At 31.4% G+C, this 18,533-nt stretch overlaps 1 protein-coding gene across 1 annotated transcript in view; it reads right to left on the bottom strand.

Moving 5' to 3' along the window:
* Positions 1 to 18,533, bottom strand: part of Wdr17 (WD repeat domain 17) — a 93,896-nt gene that overhangs the window by 950 nt on the left and 74,413 nt on the right. Inside the window, 12 exon segments of the mRNA XM_047551539.1 lie at positions 1,635 to 1,818; positions 2,140 to 2,238; positions 4,309 to 4,410; positions 5,201 to 5,303; positions 5,609 to 5,750; positions 7,467 to 7,578; positions 9,473 to 9,493; positions 12,014 to 12,153; positions 13,096 to 13,195; positions 14,233 to 14,324; positions 14,919 to 15,051; positions 16,929 to 16,993. Coding sequence (XP_047407495.1) covers positions 1,635 to 1,818; positions 2,140 to 2,238; positions 4,309 to 4,410; positions 5,201 to 5,303; positions 5,609 to 5,750; positions 7,467 to 7,578; positions 9,473 to 9,493; positions 12,014 to 12,153; positions 13,096 to 13,195; positions 14,233 to 14,324; positions 14,919 to 15,051; positions 16,929 to 16,993 — 1,293 coding nt within the window.

The raw sequence follows: 18,533 nt of genomic DNA, 5'->3' as shown, positions 1-18,533 counted from the left end.
TATATGCATATATAATTTAAAATTACATTCAATCATGCCACTAAGGGCATATTTATACTTTACTTGCAACAGTTATTATGTATGCCCAGGATAGTTATTGGGAAAAAAAAAAAAAAAACTTTCAATCTGTATTTCCTAGGAAGTCTGTATTTCCTGTCTTGAAAGAAAAAGGAACATGTAAAAACCAAAAAAACACAGTAAAAATTTTACTTTCTTTAAATTGTTTTAAAGCTATCAGTCTTTTGGTTATTGTTTTAAATGATCTATTTGTTGTTACAGAATAATTTCTAGATATTATAAGTTGGTAGGTAGATTCATATTAGTACTTGAAATTTCAAAATAATAGCTCAAGCACATTAATTTTCTTTTGAAATAGAAATTTCCTGGGAGGGAAATTATGTATATTAGTCAGGTGCGCCTTAGTGTATTTGAGCTAATAAGCAAATCCCTTCCTGAAAGTAGATTTAATTACAGAGAGGTTTGATGGTATTTATCAGGTCATTTACTATCCTGAATGGAGAAAATGAAGCCTAAGAGAGGGAGAGAAAGGAACCTGAAAGTAGCAAGTTCTATAATGGTACATAATGGGCAGTGAGTGGTGCTGAAATAGACTCCAAAAACTTCACAATGTTTTACTCTTAATTGTAAGTTATTAAATTGACCTCACTACTGGTGTAGACAATGATGTACCCTGTGCTTTAGAACATTTCTTTCAGTGTGTCCTGGTTTACAGCGGCAAGCTAAGTTTTAGGTAGTGTCTGCATTAGTATCCAGCTATTTCATTCATTTCGAGTGTCTCAAGAAATAACCTTCTTATCTTGCTGGCATGTCAATGTTGAAATATAAGTTTAAACATTACATTAAAAATATAAGCATTTTACTAATTAAAATGTGTGTGTTACTGGGAGGTGAAACTCTTTTAGTCAATTAGCATTTCTTGGAATTCAGCTCTGTTTCCTTCAGGAGGAGTCCTCCAACTAGGCCTGGCTCCAAGAAGGTGAAGACTTCTCTAGCTCTTCATGATAATGACACCACCGGGTTACACTGAGAGGCTCCAGCATCCTTCCTCATTGTTAATTTGTACATGAGGGGAAATTCTTTGGGAATGAGTCATCCCTTGTGATAGATTCCAATGATTTTTAATTTCTGAAAAGTTGAGTAAACCAATGTAGGATATAATATCCTAATAACCTAACACAAATAGTAATAATACACATCCATCAGTTTTTAAATGCTTTGTGTTTATACCACACAGATGGAAATTAGAAGGTTAAATTTAATCTGTTGTGATAAAATCATTTGTAACTGTCGACTGTTGTTGGGCTCTCTTATTAAACTTCCCTCAGGAAATGACCTGTATATATTTTAAAACATATTTGTTACCAAGCATACATATCATTTGTTACTGAGTGTATAATATGAATTGCTTTTATGATGATCTTGTAATGACTGTCTCTGAATTAATTTTAGGGAGAAAAGAGTCCATTTATACTATTGTAGAAGCATCATGGCAATGTTTTCTTATGAGGCCTCATGACTTATTATAGTTACCTATAGTTATTTTAAAATAACATTTCAAAAATAAATATATAAAATGTTGAAATGCACATTTTATGCATGGCATTAAGATGTACCTGGATTTTTAATCCCGTAAGACAAGATATGTGAATGTCAGAATGACTTGGAAGATTTGATCCAGTCACATAGTCTGGTCCAATAATTCCTTCGAGTGGTTCTTCCTTTAGTTTCTTTAATAAAGTTGCATAAACCATTCTTTGTGAATCAGAAGGAGGTGCATATGGAGGTTCCTCTGATGATCTATATTTTCAACAAATATTAAATTTTCATTTTTATAAAATTACAGAATTATTGAAGTTTAGATTAAAATAGTCTCTGATGATTATTTAGCTCCCCTTCATAGATGGAGGAAATCAATGTTAGATTTAAGTTAATGGAAAACAAAAAAACTTTAAAAAGGCAGGAAAAAAATACCATTATAAATTACTAGTGAATATATGCTAAACAAATCAAGATTCATTCACTCTGCAAAAACTGATGAGACCATGTACATTTTCCAACAATTTTGTCTACCACATCAACTTCCTTCAGCATTTCAATATTTATATTATATCCACTCACTGGTTGGTGGGATGTGTGCAGGCTCTCCATGCATCCAGTTCCTCAGAAAGATGTTCGATTTTTAAGGGAACGGATACCTTTCGACGTTTTAATAGCTGGCTGAAACATGAAAAATGTTAATATCTGGCATAAAAACTTGGATATCAGAAAAAGCAAGTGTACTTTAAATAACTGCAATTTTAGATTTAATAATTATTGTTCAAAAATCTCTGTACATATCACTATATGTAGTTATATACAAATATATATACACATATACACTTGTATGTTTATATTTAAATCCCTGGCAAGTGTACATATATGTATATATACACACACATATATACATATGTTTAGCATTTAAATCCCTGGAAAGTCCAAGATGCTCCAGAAACACTGGTTGCATAAATAACTATCAGTAGATAAATAAATGAACTTCAAAATGTATGGAGAATGGTTAGACTAGCTGAGCAATGTTGAATAACATCGAGTGAGAGAACACAACACCCTGATCATTTAATCCTAGACAACAGAAATATAATGGCAGCATTAAAAGAATGTAAGAGAATGAGTAGATTTGAGAAGAAAGATTATTTTAATTCTGAGCATATTAAGTTTGAGACTGGAGCTTAACAGGCTGCTATAATACACCCATAGGAGCTTGTGGAGCAAGATAACCTGGTATAATAATGAGTCATTTTCATAGAGGTGATAAGTGAAGCTAAAAAACAGATTTCTGGAGGACAGTGTGTGGAAAGGAGAGGGGAGAGAAGAGGAACAGAGATGTGGGAGAGAAGCGGGATAGGGGGCAGGAAAGAAAGGAAAGAAAAGCAGGAGATGAAAGAGAATAAACCTTTTGGGAATTGCATACTTAGTGGATTAGGGAAACAAGGATACATAGCAGACAAGATAACAAAGATGGGCTTGTCAAAGAGAATTTCTTTAAAATTGAGTTCTTGAAGTTCTTAAACTTAACATGATAGTTCTTAAACTAACATGTTTCCTTTAACTTAGATATATTCTCTCAAGTGTATCCTGCCTTACAAATAAAAATCCTTTCTATTCTTAAGTTAAGCAATTATTTTTGGTCTCTTCACTTTCATTATTACTGAGACCACCGTTAGCTGAATATATTTCATTAAACATTAATTCCGTGACACATCTTATTGTGTCTATAATATCTTTTAATATTATTAAAACTGAATTTTGGCTATCACTGCCTGCATAGAAATAGATGTTTCCTTGAGTATCCCAATAGTATTAGTTCCATGTTATTGTCTAGGTTGCACTAGGTAACAGTTTCTTCATCTACACCAGAGGGTGAAATAGTAATAAAAAAGATATTTCTCTCAGGAACCTCTACCTCATCTAAAGGGTACTCAGAAAAATTGCTTATCCCAGGGCTCTCAGCATCCAGAATTAAAAAGGTCACCTACTGTGCCATTTAGCAAACTAATAGATTTTGAAATGTATTTTTATGGAAGGGACCATGAATTTTATTATCATAAGGTTTAAGTATAATGGCTGAAGTTCAGGAAGTTGCTAGTTTTGACTGGTAGGTAGATTATAATTGAATATAAAATGATAGGTTACCTGCTACTCACAAATTCCATTTACTCTGCATTTTTCTATGACGGAGATTAGAAAGTGAATATACCCAGTGTCCTAGCTTATTTTAAAAGTAGAGTCACACAATTAAGGCCAGTGAAATGTAGGCATGAAGTCCTAGGAGGACTTTCCTTCCTGCATAAAATTGCCTTGCTTGAAGAAAGCCCTTGGAAGTCTTTTACCCTTAACCTCTCTTTCTTACTTGAGTAAAGACATAATATATGAGGGCTAGTAGCTATCATGTAACCATGAAAAACCTATACAAGGAGAAAGAAGACAAGAATATTAGAGTGGAAGGAAGGAAAGAATCCAGGTCTTGATGGAATCAATGCACAATTATGACAGTCTTGGAATGCCTATGTAAAGTGTCTTGACATGTAAGACCAATAAACCTATTGCTTAAGCTAGCACAAGATTTCCATCATTTATAGCCTAATGCATTTTAAAACATCCATTTAATTGCTGCTTTATTAAAAAGCATGTGCTGAGTAAATAAATGAATGCCTTCTGATCCACTTAAGAGACTATTTAGCAAAAAGAATTTTTCTAATTTCATGATAGAAGAAGAATTTTTTCCTTTACCTTGTGTACTCATAAAGTGCTGGAACAATGCTTTGGTACTGTCTCCTGATAGCCAATAATGCACCAATATAACCACATAATATAAGCAACTCATTTCGAGCTCTAAAAGAGAATATATATTTCAAATTCTATAATTAAGGCATAGAACATTACTTTTGTATATAGTTCTTGGATATATTTTCTGTATATATATTCTCTTCTTGTATATATATTCTGATGGGTAACATTTGTAACAAAATATGTTCATAAAATTTTCTGAACTTGAAGGAGATAATTTATTCATAAATTTATAATTCTTATTCAGGGCAAAGACTATCTACTGCATTTCCTGCTGGGGAACCTGCCAGCATTCCAGGCTGCAGAGTCATCTTTCATGGGTATTATAACAAAAGGACCCCAAAGTCTCTCTTACAAATTACACCCAAATCTCTGAAGACTTTAGTTATATGATAATAATGTTTTAAAATGGTACTTGAATTTAGGGATGATGTCTATTATTTACTTTTTAGCACTTTTATTTCTTTCCCCAGATGTTTTACACCAATGGATATTTAATAAACATTAGTTTCTTGAGGACTTGAGGTCCAAAACTTCAGGATGCTTTGAATTAGCCTGTTTTGAGCTAGGAATGTATGTGTGTGTGTATGGGTGTGGATATACACATAAATAAATATATATACACACACTAGATATTGCTAAATGAGATAGTTAATATCTAATATTTAATTCAAGTTAATGTCTGATTTTTAAAAAAAATAACAAAAGTATAATGTTCTACAAGTACAGCTGTCTGTCCAAGAGGATCCTATTTATTGATAGAAACACCAAAAAGAATAGAACCATTTAAAAACATTGCATCGATTCTCTTGTGTTTTAAAGAGAAAGTACTCACTCAGTACATGTATGCAAGACTAAATTTTCAGTACGAATATAACTCAATAGGTCAAGAATTGGGTAAATGGTATCCAATGTCCAATTTGAACTACTGAGGTGTTCTGGAAGAATAAAATCAAATACAAGACTCTAAATAATAATATCAAAATTTGTTAATCTAATTTTTAACATATAATTAATTTTCTAATGGTTAATCCTATCTATCTATCTATCTATTTATCTATCTATCTTATTTTCTAGATAAGAAGTATTTTTCTAGTCACCATCACTCAGGTCTCCATATCATATTTCTTATTTTAAAATTCAGGATGGTCAGTGCTTGATTTTAAGACTGACTGTCAAGATGAATGAACAGGTCAGATAAATTGAGTAGATTTTAAATTTACATTACCAATGATAAACTTACCTTTGACAAAGTCAATACCAATAGAAAGGGCTTTTTCAGGTTCTTGACTTAATAAGTAATACTTTATAGTTTCAAATACATTGCCATCTGCATGGGCTGTCTCAGCTAATTGCATACATTCTTCTACTGTGGGGAGTTTGCACTAGGAAATAATTGATTTAATGAAAATGTTACTAAGATTTCTAGAAACAGCAATGGTATAAATACCAAATATTTACATATACCTGTTTTGCTTATTAAAGTTGCCAAAATATATGTAAGTAAAATTATTTTAATAAGAGCATGTGTTTATAGAAATATATTTAATGTATTTAAAATAATTTTTAAGATGTAAAGACAATAGATCTATCTTTACTATCTAAAAATAAGCTCAGTTGGGCTGGGAATATAGCTCAGTTGGTTGAGTGCTTGCCTTGCAAGCACAAGGCCCTGGGTTCAATCCCCAGCAAGGCAAAAAAAAAAGAAAGAAAAAAATTGTGCTACCTATACAAAAAAAAAAAAAAAAAGACACTGTACAGTTTAAAAATAAGCTCAGTCAACAGTTTTTTACCAAATAAACCTAATAAAAGAGGTAGAATTGAATTGATCTGATTGTAATATTGAAATTAGTAACTAAAAATGCAATTTAGCAAAAAATACTGAAATCAGGTTTTTTTGTAATAAATATACTGTCCATTGTCAAAAATTATATTAAGTATAGCAAAACATCGCAGATACATCATTATATGTTTTCTACATTATTATTTTGATTAGTCATTGAACCAAGAGATCTTATTTCAAAGAGGCTGAAAATGTACAAATTCTAAAATCTGACTTTTTGAAATGCCCATAGAGTTGAGGTTTTGGCTTACGAAATTTTATTATTACAAAATGAAACACTACATTCCTCTTTTTTTTTTCTGCTAAAACCAGTCTGGTCCTCCTTCAATTAAGTTGTTCTACATCCATAATGTGAATAGAATTGTTACCTTTTATATCAAGCTTCAACATTTTTATGACTTTTTAACGCTTAAGAATGCTAAAGTCTATTTCCAAGCAACATGGAAATGCTTTTTCTATTTATTTATTTAGTTAGTTAGTTATGCATTTATTAATGCATTTATTCAATAGTTACTTGTTTCCCATTGTTTAAAAACCAGGTAGACTGAACATTTTAGATTTTTCAATACCTAAGGAAAAAAAACTGAATTAAGGGGGCCATCACATATATAGTTTACATATTCCTTCCCCATCCTTATTCATGAACTGTCAGTAATTTATTGAGCAACTAATATGGGCTAGGTACTGTGCCCAGCTATAATATAAAAATATTTTTGTCCTATCTTAAAATTTCTAAAGTTATGTAAGTTTACATCAAGTTTGAATATAGTTTTAGTGTTATTTGTGAAACTGTTCAGAGTAATTATTGCCTTTACAAATACTCACTAGTCTTTCTAAAGAGTTACTAATAGAGTCTGGTTACATCCTTTCAGAATGTGGTATAAAGGTGAGGTAAATACCACTCTTGTCCCTATTATCGAGGTAAATGGCACAAGTTACAGTTAGAAATTCTCACTATACTTTTAACTATGAGGCTGATATAACTGAGTTTATTTATTTATTTTTTTGTAAAATAGGATAATATTCCCAGTCTTTCATGATTTCATAAGATTTTTGTAATATACAAATGCATGTGAAAATTTAGAACAGTAACAGGTATGCAGTAGATCAATAAATATTATTTCTTATTGTTATAATTTTTGTGAAGTTTTAGGTATCCCAAAGGGATATGTGTTTTTCTTCATGTATCTCTATTTGCTTGAACCTGAAATTTATTAAATTTATCACACTGCATTACACACTAGAATCATCACCATACCTTCTCATGAATATCATTTATTTCTTCCATAGAGCCTGGGTAGAAAGCACAGAGTTTTACTAAATGGAGTTCATTGTCAGGAATCATCAGGAGAAGATCGGCTGCCAAATTCCTGTTCACATAACAAAAGGAATGAAGTCATTGAGAAAATGATCTAAAAATATTCATAATGATTTCAATAGTAGGAGACTCAGATAAAGTACCTTCCTTGCTTTTCTATTTATACAAACTACTAATTTCCCAGTAGATCATAAAACTCCTCTAAATGTAGGTTACAGAAAACAACAAGTGGAAAGGATAAATTTATTATCAAGTTACTAAGTAATTTAAATAAACTGTACTTTACATACAAAAGTCCTTACATATTTATAATTAATATTATTATCACAGAATAATTTTCTAATGAAATTAAGTAGACTTGAATATGTTCTTTGGAGTAAAATATAAAGCAAATTTTCAGAAAGCTAACCATCAAGTTTGGTTATCCTTCCAACAATGGAAAATTCTATTAACAATTCATGGAAATCTATAGAATGCTTAGCTATTATAAGTTTAGATATTCTGGGATAATGCATATTTCTTAAACTTTAGGTAGAAATTGAAGACAGAAAAATAGTTTTTGTTAAAAGATTTAATCAACTGAATAAATCACTTAAGGGTTTTAAAAATGTAAAATGCTAGAAACTTAACAATCTTAAATTGAAAATATTTCCTATAAAATCATTTTTGCAAATCACTAGGTGAGGAGTTTTGGTCTGCATTAATCATAATTGATAGAACATATAATTTTCACTGATTCAAGATGTTCAGATATCAAAAATTTAATATATATTCTGTATGACTTAGAATAGGGCATATTTCAAATGAGAATTTATAAAGTTATGTACCAAGGACTTTAAGAGTAAAATTCTTCTTTGTCTTGTTTGTGAAGACTTCAGTAAAATATATATTAGTCATTTATTGCCTAATCAAGAATACAGAGTATAGAATAGAAATAGACATTTCTGATGCCAAATACAAAAGTAAATTAAAGATATACATACACATACACACCACAAACTATTAGAACAATAACAATTTAAATTAGGCGTACTCTAAGATTTTTAGAATAAAAAACTTTAGTGGAAATTAAAAAAACTTTAATGGGATATCATAAAATTCTATATAAAATATTTTCATAATTCAAAATTCCACAAGTAAGTAATTTTCTATATCATGTCAATGGAGAATTGGTAAAAGATTGCAATGTTTTCACATATTTTACAGTATTTTCCCCTAGTCACTTTAAACGTGTTTCCCAAACTGCCAATATTTCTATTACCATTGGTCAGATAAATCTTTGAATGTTTTTGTAAGTTACAAAACTTTACCTGATATTGCTAGAGTATGAATGACTTTATGTATTTTTTTGATACCCAAATTTAATAGCTTTTAAATAGTGTCCATGATCATACTTTAACTCTCTATAAAATATTGTATGAAAACTATATTTAAACTTTTGCAAACTTTAGACAAATCTGAATTTCTTGCAATAGAATTACATACCAATATAGATAAATTTATAGCAAGGCCAGCTAATTTTCTTCATTCTTTAATACACTAATTTTTGAAAATTGAGTACACTGAAGGGGGAGGGAGTGTGTGTGTTCAAATGCATGAACATATATAAGTATAAAATGACACAAAACAATCAAATTATCTAAACTCTTAAATAGTTAAATCTCACTATGAGAACAAATATTTTTTAGCTAAATTAGCTACTTGGTATTATAGAAAGGCATGGTTCATTTACTATACGTATTTTAAGTATGAAGTCATGAATGATTTTGTTCCTAGGTTACAGGAGCTGTTTATTAACTTGGTAGTTAAATTTTATATAAATTATATACATGAAAAGGCATACTATAAAACAAAGTGAAAATAGTAAGCATTCCTTGATATAGAGATAGTACTTAAATATGAAAAACAGTATAAGGATTTTTTAAATGTCCTTAAAAAACTAATACCTGTATCCAACAGATGGAAAGCTAAAAAGAAAATATAGAATATGAATATTATAAATGTGAATATCAAGGAGAAAATTTATATAGGTAAATGTAAAAATATGGGGTGTTTTTGGTTTATAAAATTATGAACATTATCTTTAAATCATGCAGCTATTTTTATTTGTTTTTAATCTGTAGAACTCATTAAAAGCCATGAAGATCACAGATTTCTTCTGGAAACTAACCTAATCAGCACCACATAATTCAGAATGTTTCTATAACATATCTATGGCTATATAAAGGAAGAACTCTTGGTGGGGGGGAGTTTATTTTTTTTAATTAAAAATATAGCTATGAATATTGATGTGGCTGCATCTTTGTAGTATTCTGCTTTTAAGTCCTTTGGGTATAGGCTGAGGAGTGGGATAGCGGGTCAAATGGTGGTTCCATTCCAAGCTTTCTGAGGAATCTCCACACTGCTTTCCAGATTGGCTGCACTAATTTGCAACCCCACCAGCAACGTAAGAGTGTACCTTTTTCCCCACATCCTCACCAACACCTATTATTGCTTGTATTCTTGATAATCGCCATTCTAATTGGGGTGAGATGAAATCTTAGGGTAGTTTTGATTTGCGTTTCTCTTATTACTAGAAATTTAAACATTTTTTCATATGTCTGTTGATAGCTTGTAGATCTTCTGTGAAGTGTCTGTTCATTTCCTTAGCCCATTTGTTGATTGTGGAACCAACCTAGATGCCCTTCAATGGATGAATGGATAAAGAAACTGTGGTATATTTATACAATGGATATTACTCAGCCATAAAGAATAATAAAATTATGACATTTGCAGGCAAATGGATGAAATTGGAGAATATCATGTTAAGTGAGATAAGCCAATCTCAAAAAAACAAAGGAAGAATGATCTCGCTGATAAGCGGATGATGACACATAATGGTGGGGGAGGGGGCAATAATGGAAGAAGGAGGCACTGTATAGAGGGAAAAGAGGGGTGGGAGGGGTGGCAGGGTAGGGAAAAAATAACAGAATGAATCAAACCACATTACCATATGTAAATGTATGATTACACAAATGGTATGCCTTTACTCCATGTACAGAGAATCAACATGTATCCCATTTGTTTACAATAAAAATAAATTTAAAAAATATAGCTAGTTGAAAGATTTTAAGTATCTTTTTACCATAATCTGAATTTTCTGTTTTACCTTTACTTTAAAAAAATTAATTCCATTTCATTTTATTTCATTATGTCTTTTGGCATGGAGTCAGCCATCTTTGTAATGAAATAATTTGAGTTAGCTTATGTTTTGGGATGGATCTAAGTCATCATAATAACTATGTAATTGACTATTATAGTTCTTCACAGAAAGATAATTTAATCCTCTCGGGTGATAGTCAGTATTAAATACACTTAAGTGTGAAGCTGATGGTGGGGTACTACCACAGGGGGAAGAGGGCTCTTACATCACTGTAAGATATGCATAAAAATTAGAATAACCCTGGGATTCCTGGTTTGCTATGAAACTCTTAAATCCTGACTAAAAAGGATAATGGAAAGTGTGCTTCTCCCCCGCCCCCAGGTTAGTCGCAGATTCAGGAGATGGTATACAATGGTAGCTAAGAGCACACATTTTGGAGCCATTAATGTAGTTTTAGATCTCAGCTCTAACCACTTTACGAGATCTCAGACAAATCAATACTTACCTCACAGGACCTCGTGATTATTACACAAAAAGTGCTTAACATAGTGCTTGGCACATAGTGAGCTGTATAACATGTTAATTAACTGTCTCTATTATTATGATTACCTATAGAGTTCAAAAGTTAAAATGATCTATGTTGCTCCTTCTTATGGATGTATGTATACATGGAGTGTATAATAAGGAGAAGTCAAAGAACTGATAAGTAAGTTTTTTCAGAACCTTCTTGAGGTCCTAAGTAAAGTGAAAGAGAAGTTAAAGTTCTAAAATCATCTTTATTCAACAAACATGTACTGAATAACAGATAAATTCCATCTTTCCTAAAGGTACCTTTCTAATGATGGACTGTCTCAACTAAGAACAAGACTCTGCAGATCTGAATAAGAACTGCTTTGATCTAGATTTCCATGTTGGAGTTCCCTGAGTCTGTCTCTTAAGACTTTGGGCAGAGGGCCTGTTCAACGTCTTCATCAAAATTATATTTTTTATCATTTTCCCTTAGAAAAGTGTCTTTATTTTCCATGCCTTAAACTAGGACAGAAGATCTGACAAGAATAAGTATAAATATGCAAAGTTTTTAAGATGTGGGAATGTATGGTCTTGATGAACTTAAGAAGTGCACATTTGTTGTCTCCTAATTCTTGAGGTGCTTGAAACATTATGGAACTACATGTGACTACTTCCAGAAGGGGTCATGGTAGATTTCATTATATAACATGGTAGTTCTTACCTATCCCATCATCATATAGTGTCCTAACACATATGTTTATCAAAGATAATTTATAGTATTTAAAAAATGCATACAATCACTATAAAATTATTCATTCAATTTAGAAATTCTTACCACATTGGAATCATCATGCATTTTCTTGCCAGTAATTCTAGGGCATAGTGGGTTGCTGGTGCTGCAGGTTCTCCTAGTACCATGCCCACACAGACTGCCAACTCCAGTTCATTTCCACGAATCAGGTATGCCATAGCAAGCTTGCTCAAGAAGAAAATAATTTCTTCAGTTGCATGCTGGGTAGGATCATCATTCCCCTCCAAGCTCATAGAGTAGATAAAGTAGTATTAACCTATAAATCAATTATTCTTATAAAGTATTGTAATATTCCTAAATAGTACCTACATAAGATTAATTGCAATTTTCAAATGAAAAAGCTAGTTATGAGGCATATGAGAAATTTATCAGGTCAGAATTAAAGATTTTAGAACTCTTGCTCCTATTTTTGCAATTAATAATACTCTGCTATGTCCTCAATGTATCCTTCAGCCTTTCAGAAAAAAAATACAAATTCTTAAAAGGTTCTGCAAGATTGTACAACAATGTTAAATTATTCCTTAAGCCAATAATATATCAAAGGATAAATGCAAAATAGAAACTATGTATTTTCCTTTCTACATGAATGGGTCAAGTGAAATATTCCTTAAAAACATAATTTGTGAAGAACATATGAAAGTATATTTGAAAACAAGTGCTTTAGTTTGTAACAGTTCTCATAATCCTAACAACTACAAGTGAAATATGTAAGGTAGTTATTCACTTTTTCATTTTAGAACTGAGGACATCTGAGATTCTGAGGGATTAAATAATATACCCAAAATCAGTATGTGACAGAAAGAGAATTAAGATCTTTAAATTCCACATGTAGTGATATTTTTTCCTTCATCAGACTATCAATTCTCACCTATGATGAATTATTTAAAGCAAGGTTGTTAAAATGCATACCATGTTTTAAAAATTAATCAAGTTAAGAGATCTTAATGTCTGTAGCATTTGTGTGAGCTAATTTGGCAAGTAATTACTCAGGTTTGGAAGCATGCAAAACTAGATTTTACATAGAAGTCACCTTATCTTTCTCCTCAAACACCATGACACATCTAATGAGGTTTCTCAATCACAAGTACCAATTTGAAATGTTGTACCTCAATGTTATCTACAGCTAGATGGCAACATGCAGCTAGTACTGCTCGACCATCCTGAAAATACCGTTCTGCCAGTTCTTCACTGACTTTGTGGAGGAGTCTAGAACGAAAGAGAAAGAAGAATAAAATATTTTTTATTAACTCAAGAATTCCATCACAAGTGTGAACTAATGTCCTTTTTAAAGGGCAATTAAAGAATCAAACAGGATTTAATTTGACATCCTTGATTTAGGTCTAAGCCTTATTTAGGAAAAAATGTCAAGAAAGCAATCTCTCCAAATATATGCTCTGATAGTCCCCCCCAGCTTCAGCCCCCACAACTCAAGGCGAAAAGCCTGATTTTTAAAACGTTACCATTCTCTAATGGATAAATTATGACTCACATATAAGAATAGTTAACCTTAGAAGAATCACAGGTTGAAATGAATTTTTTCAAAATTAGGTTATGCCATTGCATTATGTTAGGTCTTAAAAATGAAAAGTTTAAAAACTGGCAGAGAATAGGAGCAAAGATCCAGGAATGACTACATGAGTCCAGCACATTACTACTCATTAACATTTCATGATCCTTCTGCAGTTTATGAGTGTCGGAAAAGTTTAAGTATCTTATTGTCTAGGCCCATAATAGGTGCCAATACAGGGGGTGGAAAGATAGACTAAGGGTGAAATATCTAATTCCTTCTTCTTTTTAAAAATAATGAACTATATGGCCATTTTCCTCCAAAGAGGATTAAGTGTTATTCTATTCTGCACACTGATACTGGCATCATGGGATTATAGACATTATGGGGATATTACATATACTCTCACTTTACAGTGAATCATCAACAAAGAGAACAACTTATTTTCACCACCTTGCCCTCCCCAACAGGTTTGATCAGTTTTAAGTATTTAGGTGCTTTAATTGCTCTCTCTACTGAAATGCATGCTACTTTTCTAGAAGCTACATAAAATGCATATAGATTGTGTCTACATTTTCTTATTTATCCAGGGGTGAAGGCTGTCCTGGAACTCCATGTTGAAATGCACTTGAGCATAAGGCAGCAAGTCCTCAGAGAAGGATGTGCTACATAACCTCAAAAACTCCAAAGAAAACCAACCATAAAGAATACACAAAACAAAGAATAAATCACTTACTCATTAAAGTCTTCCTTGTAGATATCATCAGAATATGAAGCACCTTTAGGTGTAGAAACATGCAAATCTTGCACATTCCCTTCACATGCAGCCTAGGATTTAATTAAACCTTTAATTAATCTTTAGATAATCATTGATAACTGACCAATTGAAGAATTTAAGAATGCTGTTTGCAGCAAATTACATTGAAATCATGTTTGAAGTTTATATGATTTGGAAAACACCTTAGGATTTCAAAATAAATAAAATGTAACTCCATTGTGAATACCAACTTTTAAAGCTTCAAGTAAATGATTACTAAAGAAAAGTTGTTAGGGCTGGGGTTGTAGCACAGTGGTAGAGCACTTTCCTAGCATGTGTGAGGCACTGGGTTTGATTCTCAGCACCACATATAAATACATAAAAAATAAACATTAAAAAAAAGTTGTTCAAATGCATGATATATCACAGTGAACAGCATGTGAAAAGTTTAGAGTTCTAAGATGCCCGTATGTTTAAAAATCTAAAATAAGTTCAGTATGACCAGAACAAAGATAGTATGATGAAAATGTTAAAGAAGAAGGCTGGGGAGGTGGGCAGAAACCAAGTCATCTATGACTGTCAATCACATGCCCATGAAAACAATAGTCTCTATTCCTCATCTTCACCCACCAAAGTATGTGGCTGCTATATTTATGTGGTTTTACCTGTGCAACAAGAAGAGCTTCTTCAAGTTGACCTCTTGACATAAAAAAATTTACTAGCTTTCTTACATCACCAATGGCTATGCAGTAAGGAATGACATCATCCTTATCTTCCTGGATTAATTGGTCAGCTCTCCTAATAAAATAAAAACATTTTTATTATACTATATTAAATTAAATTTAAATATTAATCTCAGGGTTTTCAATTGGACTGACATTTTCTGACTGCATATCCAAAATTTGTAGCAAATTTCATAAAGCTCTTTGGGACATTATTTAAACAAATACTGATTTTATAATGAATTCACATATAGAAGACATAAAAGTTATATAAGAAAATAAATATTAGATATATGTTTGCCCTTATATCACTATATTATCATTATATTTATTTATTAAAACTAACAAAATATTTATCTGAAAATAAGTTGTAAAATGGAAATATGTGATTGTATATTTACTCTTAATTGGATGAATCAAATATGTGGGCAGCTATATTGTTAGACAGAATCTTATGTGTTTCAGTAAGAATAACAATGAAGACAGCCTGTAAGTTGAAGTAGTTTAAAAATAATTAAAAATGATAATACAAGAACATAAATATTGATAATAAAATGCAAAATACCGTAAGTGCCCCAAGCAAGGAACTTTAAAGAAAAATTAATATTCCAGACATATAAGGGGAGAAAAGGGATCATGACTTTGGATACTGTAAAGGGTATACACGTATCTGTTTCTTAGCTTATTGTTGGGACAGCAAGTGCTGAGGGGCGGTCTATTTTCCCAGGGCAATATGTAAATCCTTCTGGGTTTCATGCTTAGCCTTTGACTGGTTTTAAGTTGAGTACATGAATAGAAACAGAATTTGTTTTCCTAAAGCATGTCCTATGAAAGAAAAAATATCAAATTTCTCTTTTTTAATGCCATGAACAAGATAATTATTCATTAAATAGTACTTTATAGGCATAGTACAGTGATTGACACAGAGTGGGCACTATAAATAAATGATATTGCACAAATAGAACGGAATAGGGAATGGATGTATGTTTTTAGTCCTGTAAAAGTTATGTTGAGGTCTTAATGCAGAATACCTGTGAATATAAACTTATATGGAAATAAGGGTTTTTACCTATGTAATTTACTAAATTAATATGGAATCACATTAGACTAGGGTGGAGTAGGCCCTTAATTCAGTATGATTGCTGTCCTAAAAAAACAGGAAGTTTGGGCACAGTGACACACAGGTGATAAGGTAATAATGGCCATGTGAGGATGAGACAGACTAGAGTGGTGCAGCTATAAATCACCAGAAACTGAAGATTTCTGGTAGCTACCAGAAGCTGGGAGAGAAGCAAAGAACTGAGTCTTCCTCAGAGCCTCCAGTAGGAACCAATTTTGCCAACAAATTATTTTGGACTTCTACCTTCAGAACCATGAAGGGCAAATTTCTACTGTTTTATGCCACCCAGTTTGTAGCAACTTATTACAGCAACCTTAGGAAACAGATATGTCTGAGAAAAAACCTTGATGATTTATAGAACTATAAAACAAGGACATTTGGTTAAGTTTTCTCAGTGGTCAATCCATTCTTAATGATCAGTTCCTCCCTCATATCCAAGAGGAAATGGCAGAATTAAGTGTCTCCAGAGATAATATTTACAAATGCAGCACAGTACCCTACAAATGCTTGATAACCCTCATAAAATCTTTCCACTTATATTTCAATAGTGATATTAATCAGTAAGCATGCTTTATGGTTTGTCTTTGCCTTCATTGATATGGGGAAATTTGCCTTTTAATGTCTTCATCAGAGGAAAGAACAAATATAAGAATATCAGAATGAATTGTAACCAACTTATTTAATCTATTCTATTAGTAGATAGAAAAATTCACATATTAAACATGACAACATAAGAATAAGAAATCTCAAGAGCCACTACCACATTTACATATTGCTTCTACTTTAGCATATGATTTTAAAACATGTATTTGGATGCAGACACTTGGTCTTACCTCTGCATTAACTTCTTCCAGTATTTCACAGAGACCCCTGGTGCAATTGACAGGGCTTTGTCCCACTAGGATCATAGGTGAGAAGAGTAAAAACATACCTATTTTGATTATACTGTGTAATTCTTAATAGATTTTTAAATGAATTAATATTTATAATAGAGAATTTTTAGAGCTCTTAAATTTTCAGGAATATTTTGCATTCTATTTATTACACACAGACTAAATATTACCATGTTGCAAAATAAAACCTGTAAAATTCTAATATTTATCAGGGAAAATCCAATCCCAAACCTAGAGAGAGAGAAAGAGGAAGAGAGAAGGAGAGCTAGAAGAAGCAAAAGAGGGAGAGATAGGAAGGGGATGGAAAGACAGTAACTAAGGTGTATAGTTTGAAAATATTGTAACTCATATTCTAACACAACACACCAAAGTAATTTGTTCTGTGGTGCTTATGTTCACATATTTAATACTGAAAGTTTTAATTTTACTGTTATTTGTATTGAACAAGTACACCACTTCTAATTTTTATTCTTTTCATACTCATTTTAATAAAATTTATTTGTTCTCATTCCTATCTTTACAATTAAAAATGTTCGTCATATTTTAAAAACCAGACTGCTATTGAGGAATTCATTATTCAATTAAGGCCAATTATGGCTGTTATTTGAAAACATGAATTTTGCTGAATTCAAGTCTAGAAAGGAAATGAAAAGAAAATATTCTGAAATATCATTACATGAATCAAAACTTTTATTTTAATTAAGGTTTTCCAAAACACTAGGGTTGTACTACAATTAAGCCTCAAAAAATTGGTAATTAATTTAAAAATAACATTAACTTTTAAATAGTTCATTTTTGAACATACATATTTAAAATCACGTTACCTGAAAGATACCCTACAATAAGTTTTTAGGAGAAATACATCTTTATTATAGTAGGAGAAAATGGAAGAAAAAAGTTGAAATGTAGATTATTAAATTTGAATCCACCAAGTTCTTTCAATAAAAATATCAATTCTCTCTGATATGTGGTGCTAACACATAATTCGGGGAAGGGGAAGAATAGAAGTTCAGTGGATTCAACAAAGTGGAATGAAGGGAGGAGGGGGGACTGGAGTAGGAAAGACAGTGGAATGAATCTTACTTAACTTTCCTATGTACCTGTATGAACACACCACAGTAAATCTCCACATCATGTACAACCAAAAGATTGGAATCCTAATTAGAGTAAGATAAACTCTATGTTTATATAATTATGTCAAAATATACTCTACTATCATGTATAACTAGAAAGAACAGTAACTAAAAAAACATATAAGTGAAAGGATGAAATGTTTTCCTAAACCATAGTTTTAAGCTTATATTTTGAAATAGAAATTACTCTTAAGGAGTTGTAAACAGTTACAAGCACACCCATATTTCTAAAAAACTATAAACACAGTTCTATGAATCAAGTCCATCAATGAATCTGTATAACAATAAAATTATTAAGCTTCTTAAAGAGATACCTAATTGAGAAAGGTTTTGAGTTAAGATAGTATAAAATGTATATATTTATATATATCTAAATATAAAACTTGGAAAGATAAAGAATTATACTGTTCTA

This window comes from Sciurus carolinensis, chromosome 4, assembly GCF_902686445.1.
Source record: "Sciurus carolinensis chromosome 4, mSciCar1.2, whole genome shotgun sequence".
NCBI classification, from domain to species: domain Eukaryota; kingdom Metazoa; phylum Chordata; class Mammalia; order Rodentia; family Sciuridae; genus Sciurus; species Sciurus carolinensis.
The sequence above is the reverse complement of the archived record's forward strand: the minus strand, read 5'-3'. Positions and strand labels throughout refer to the sequence as shown.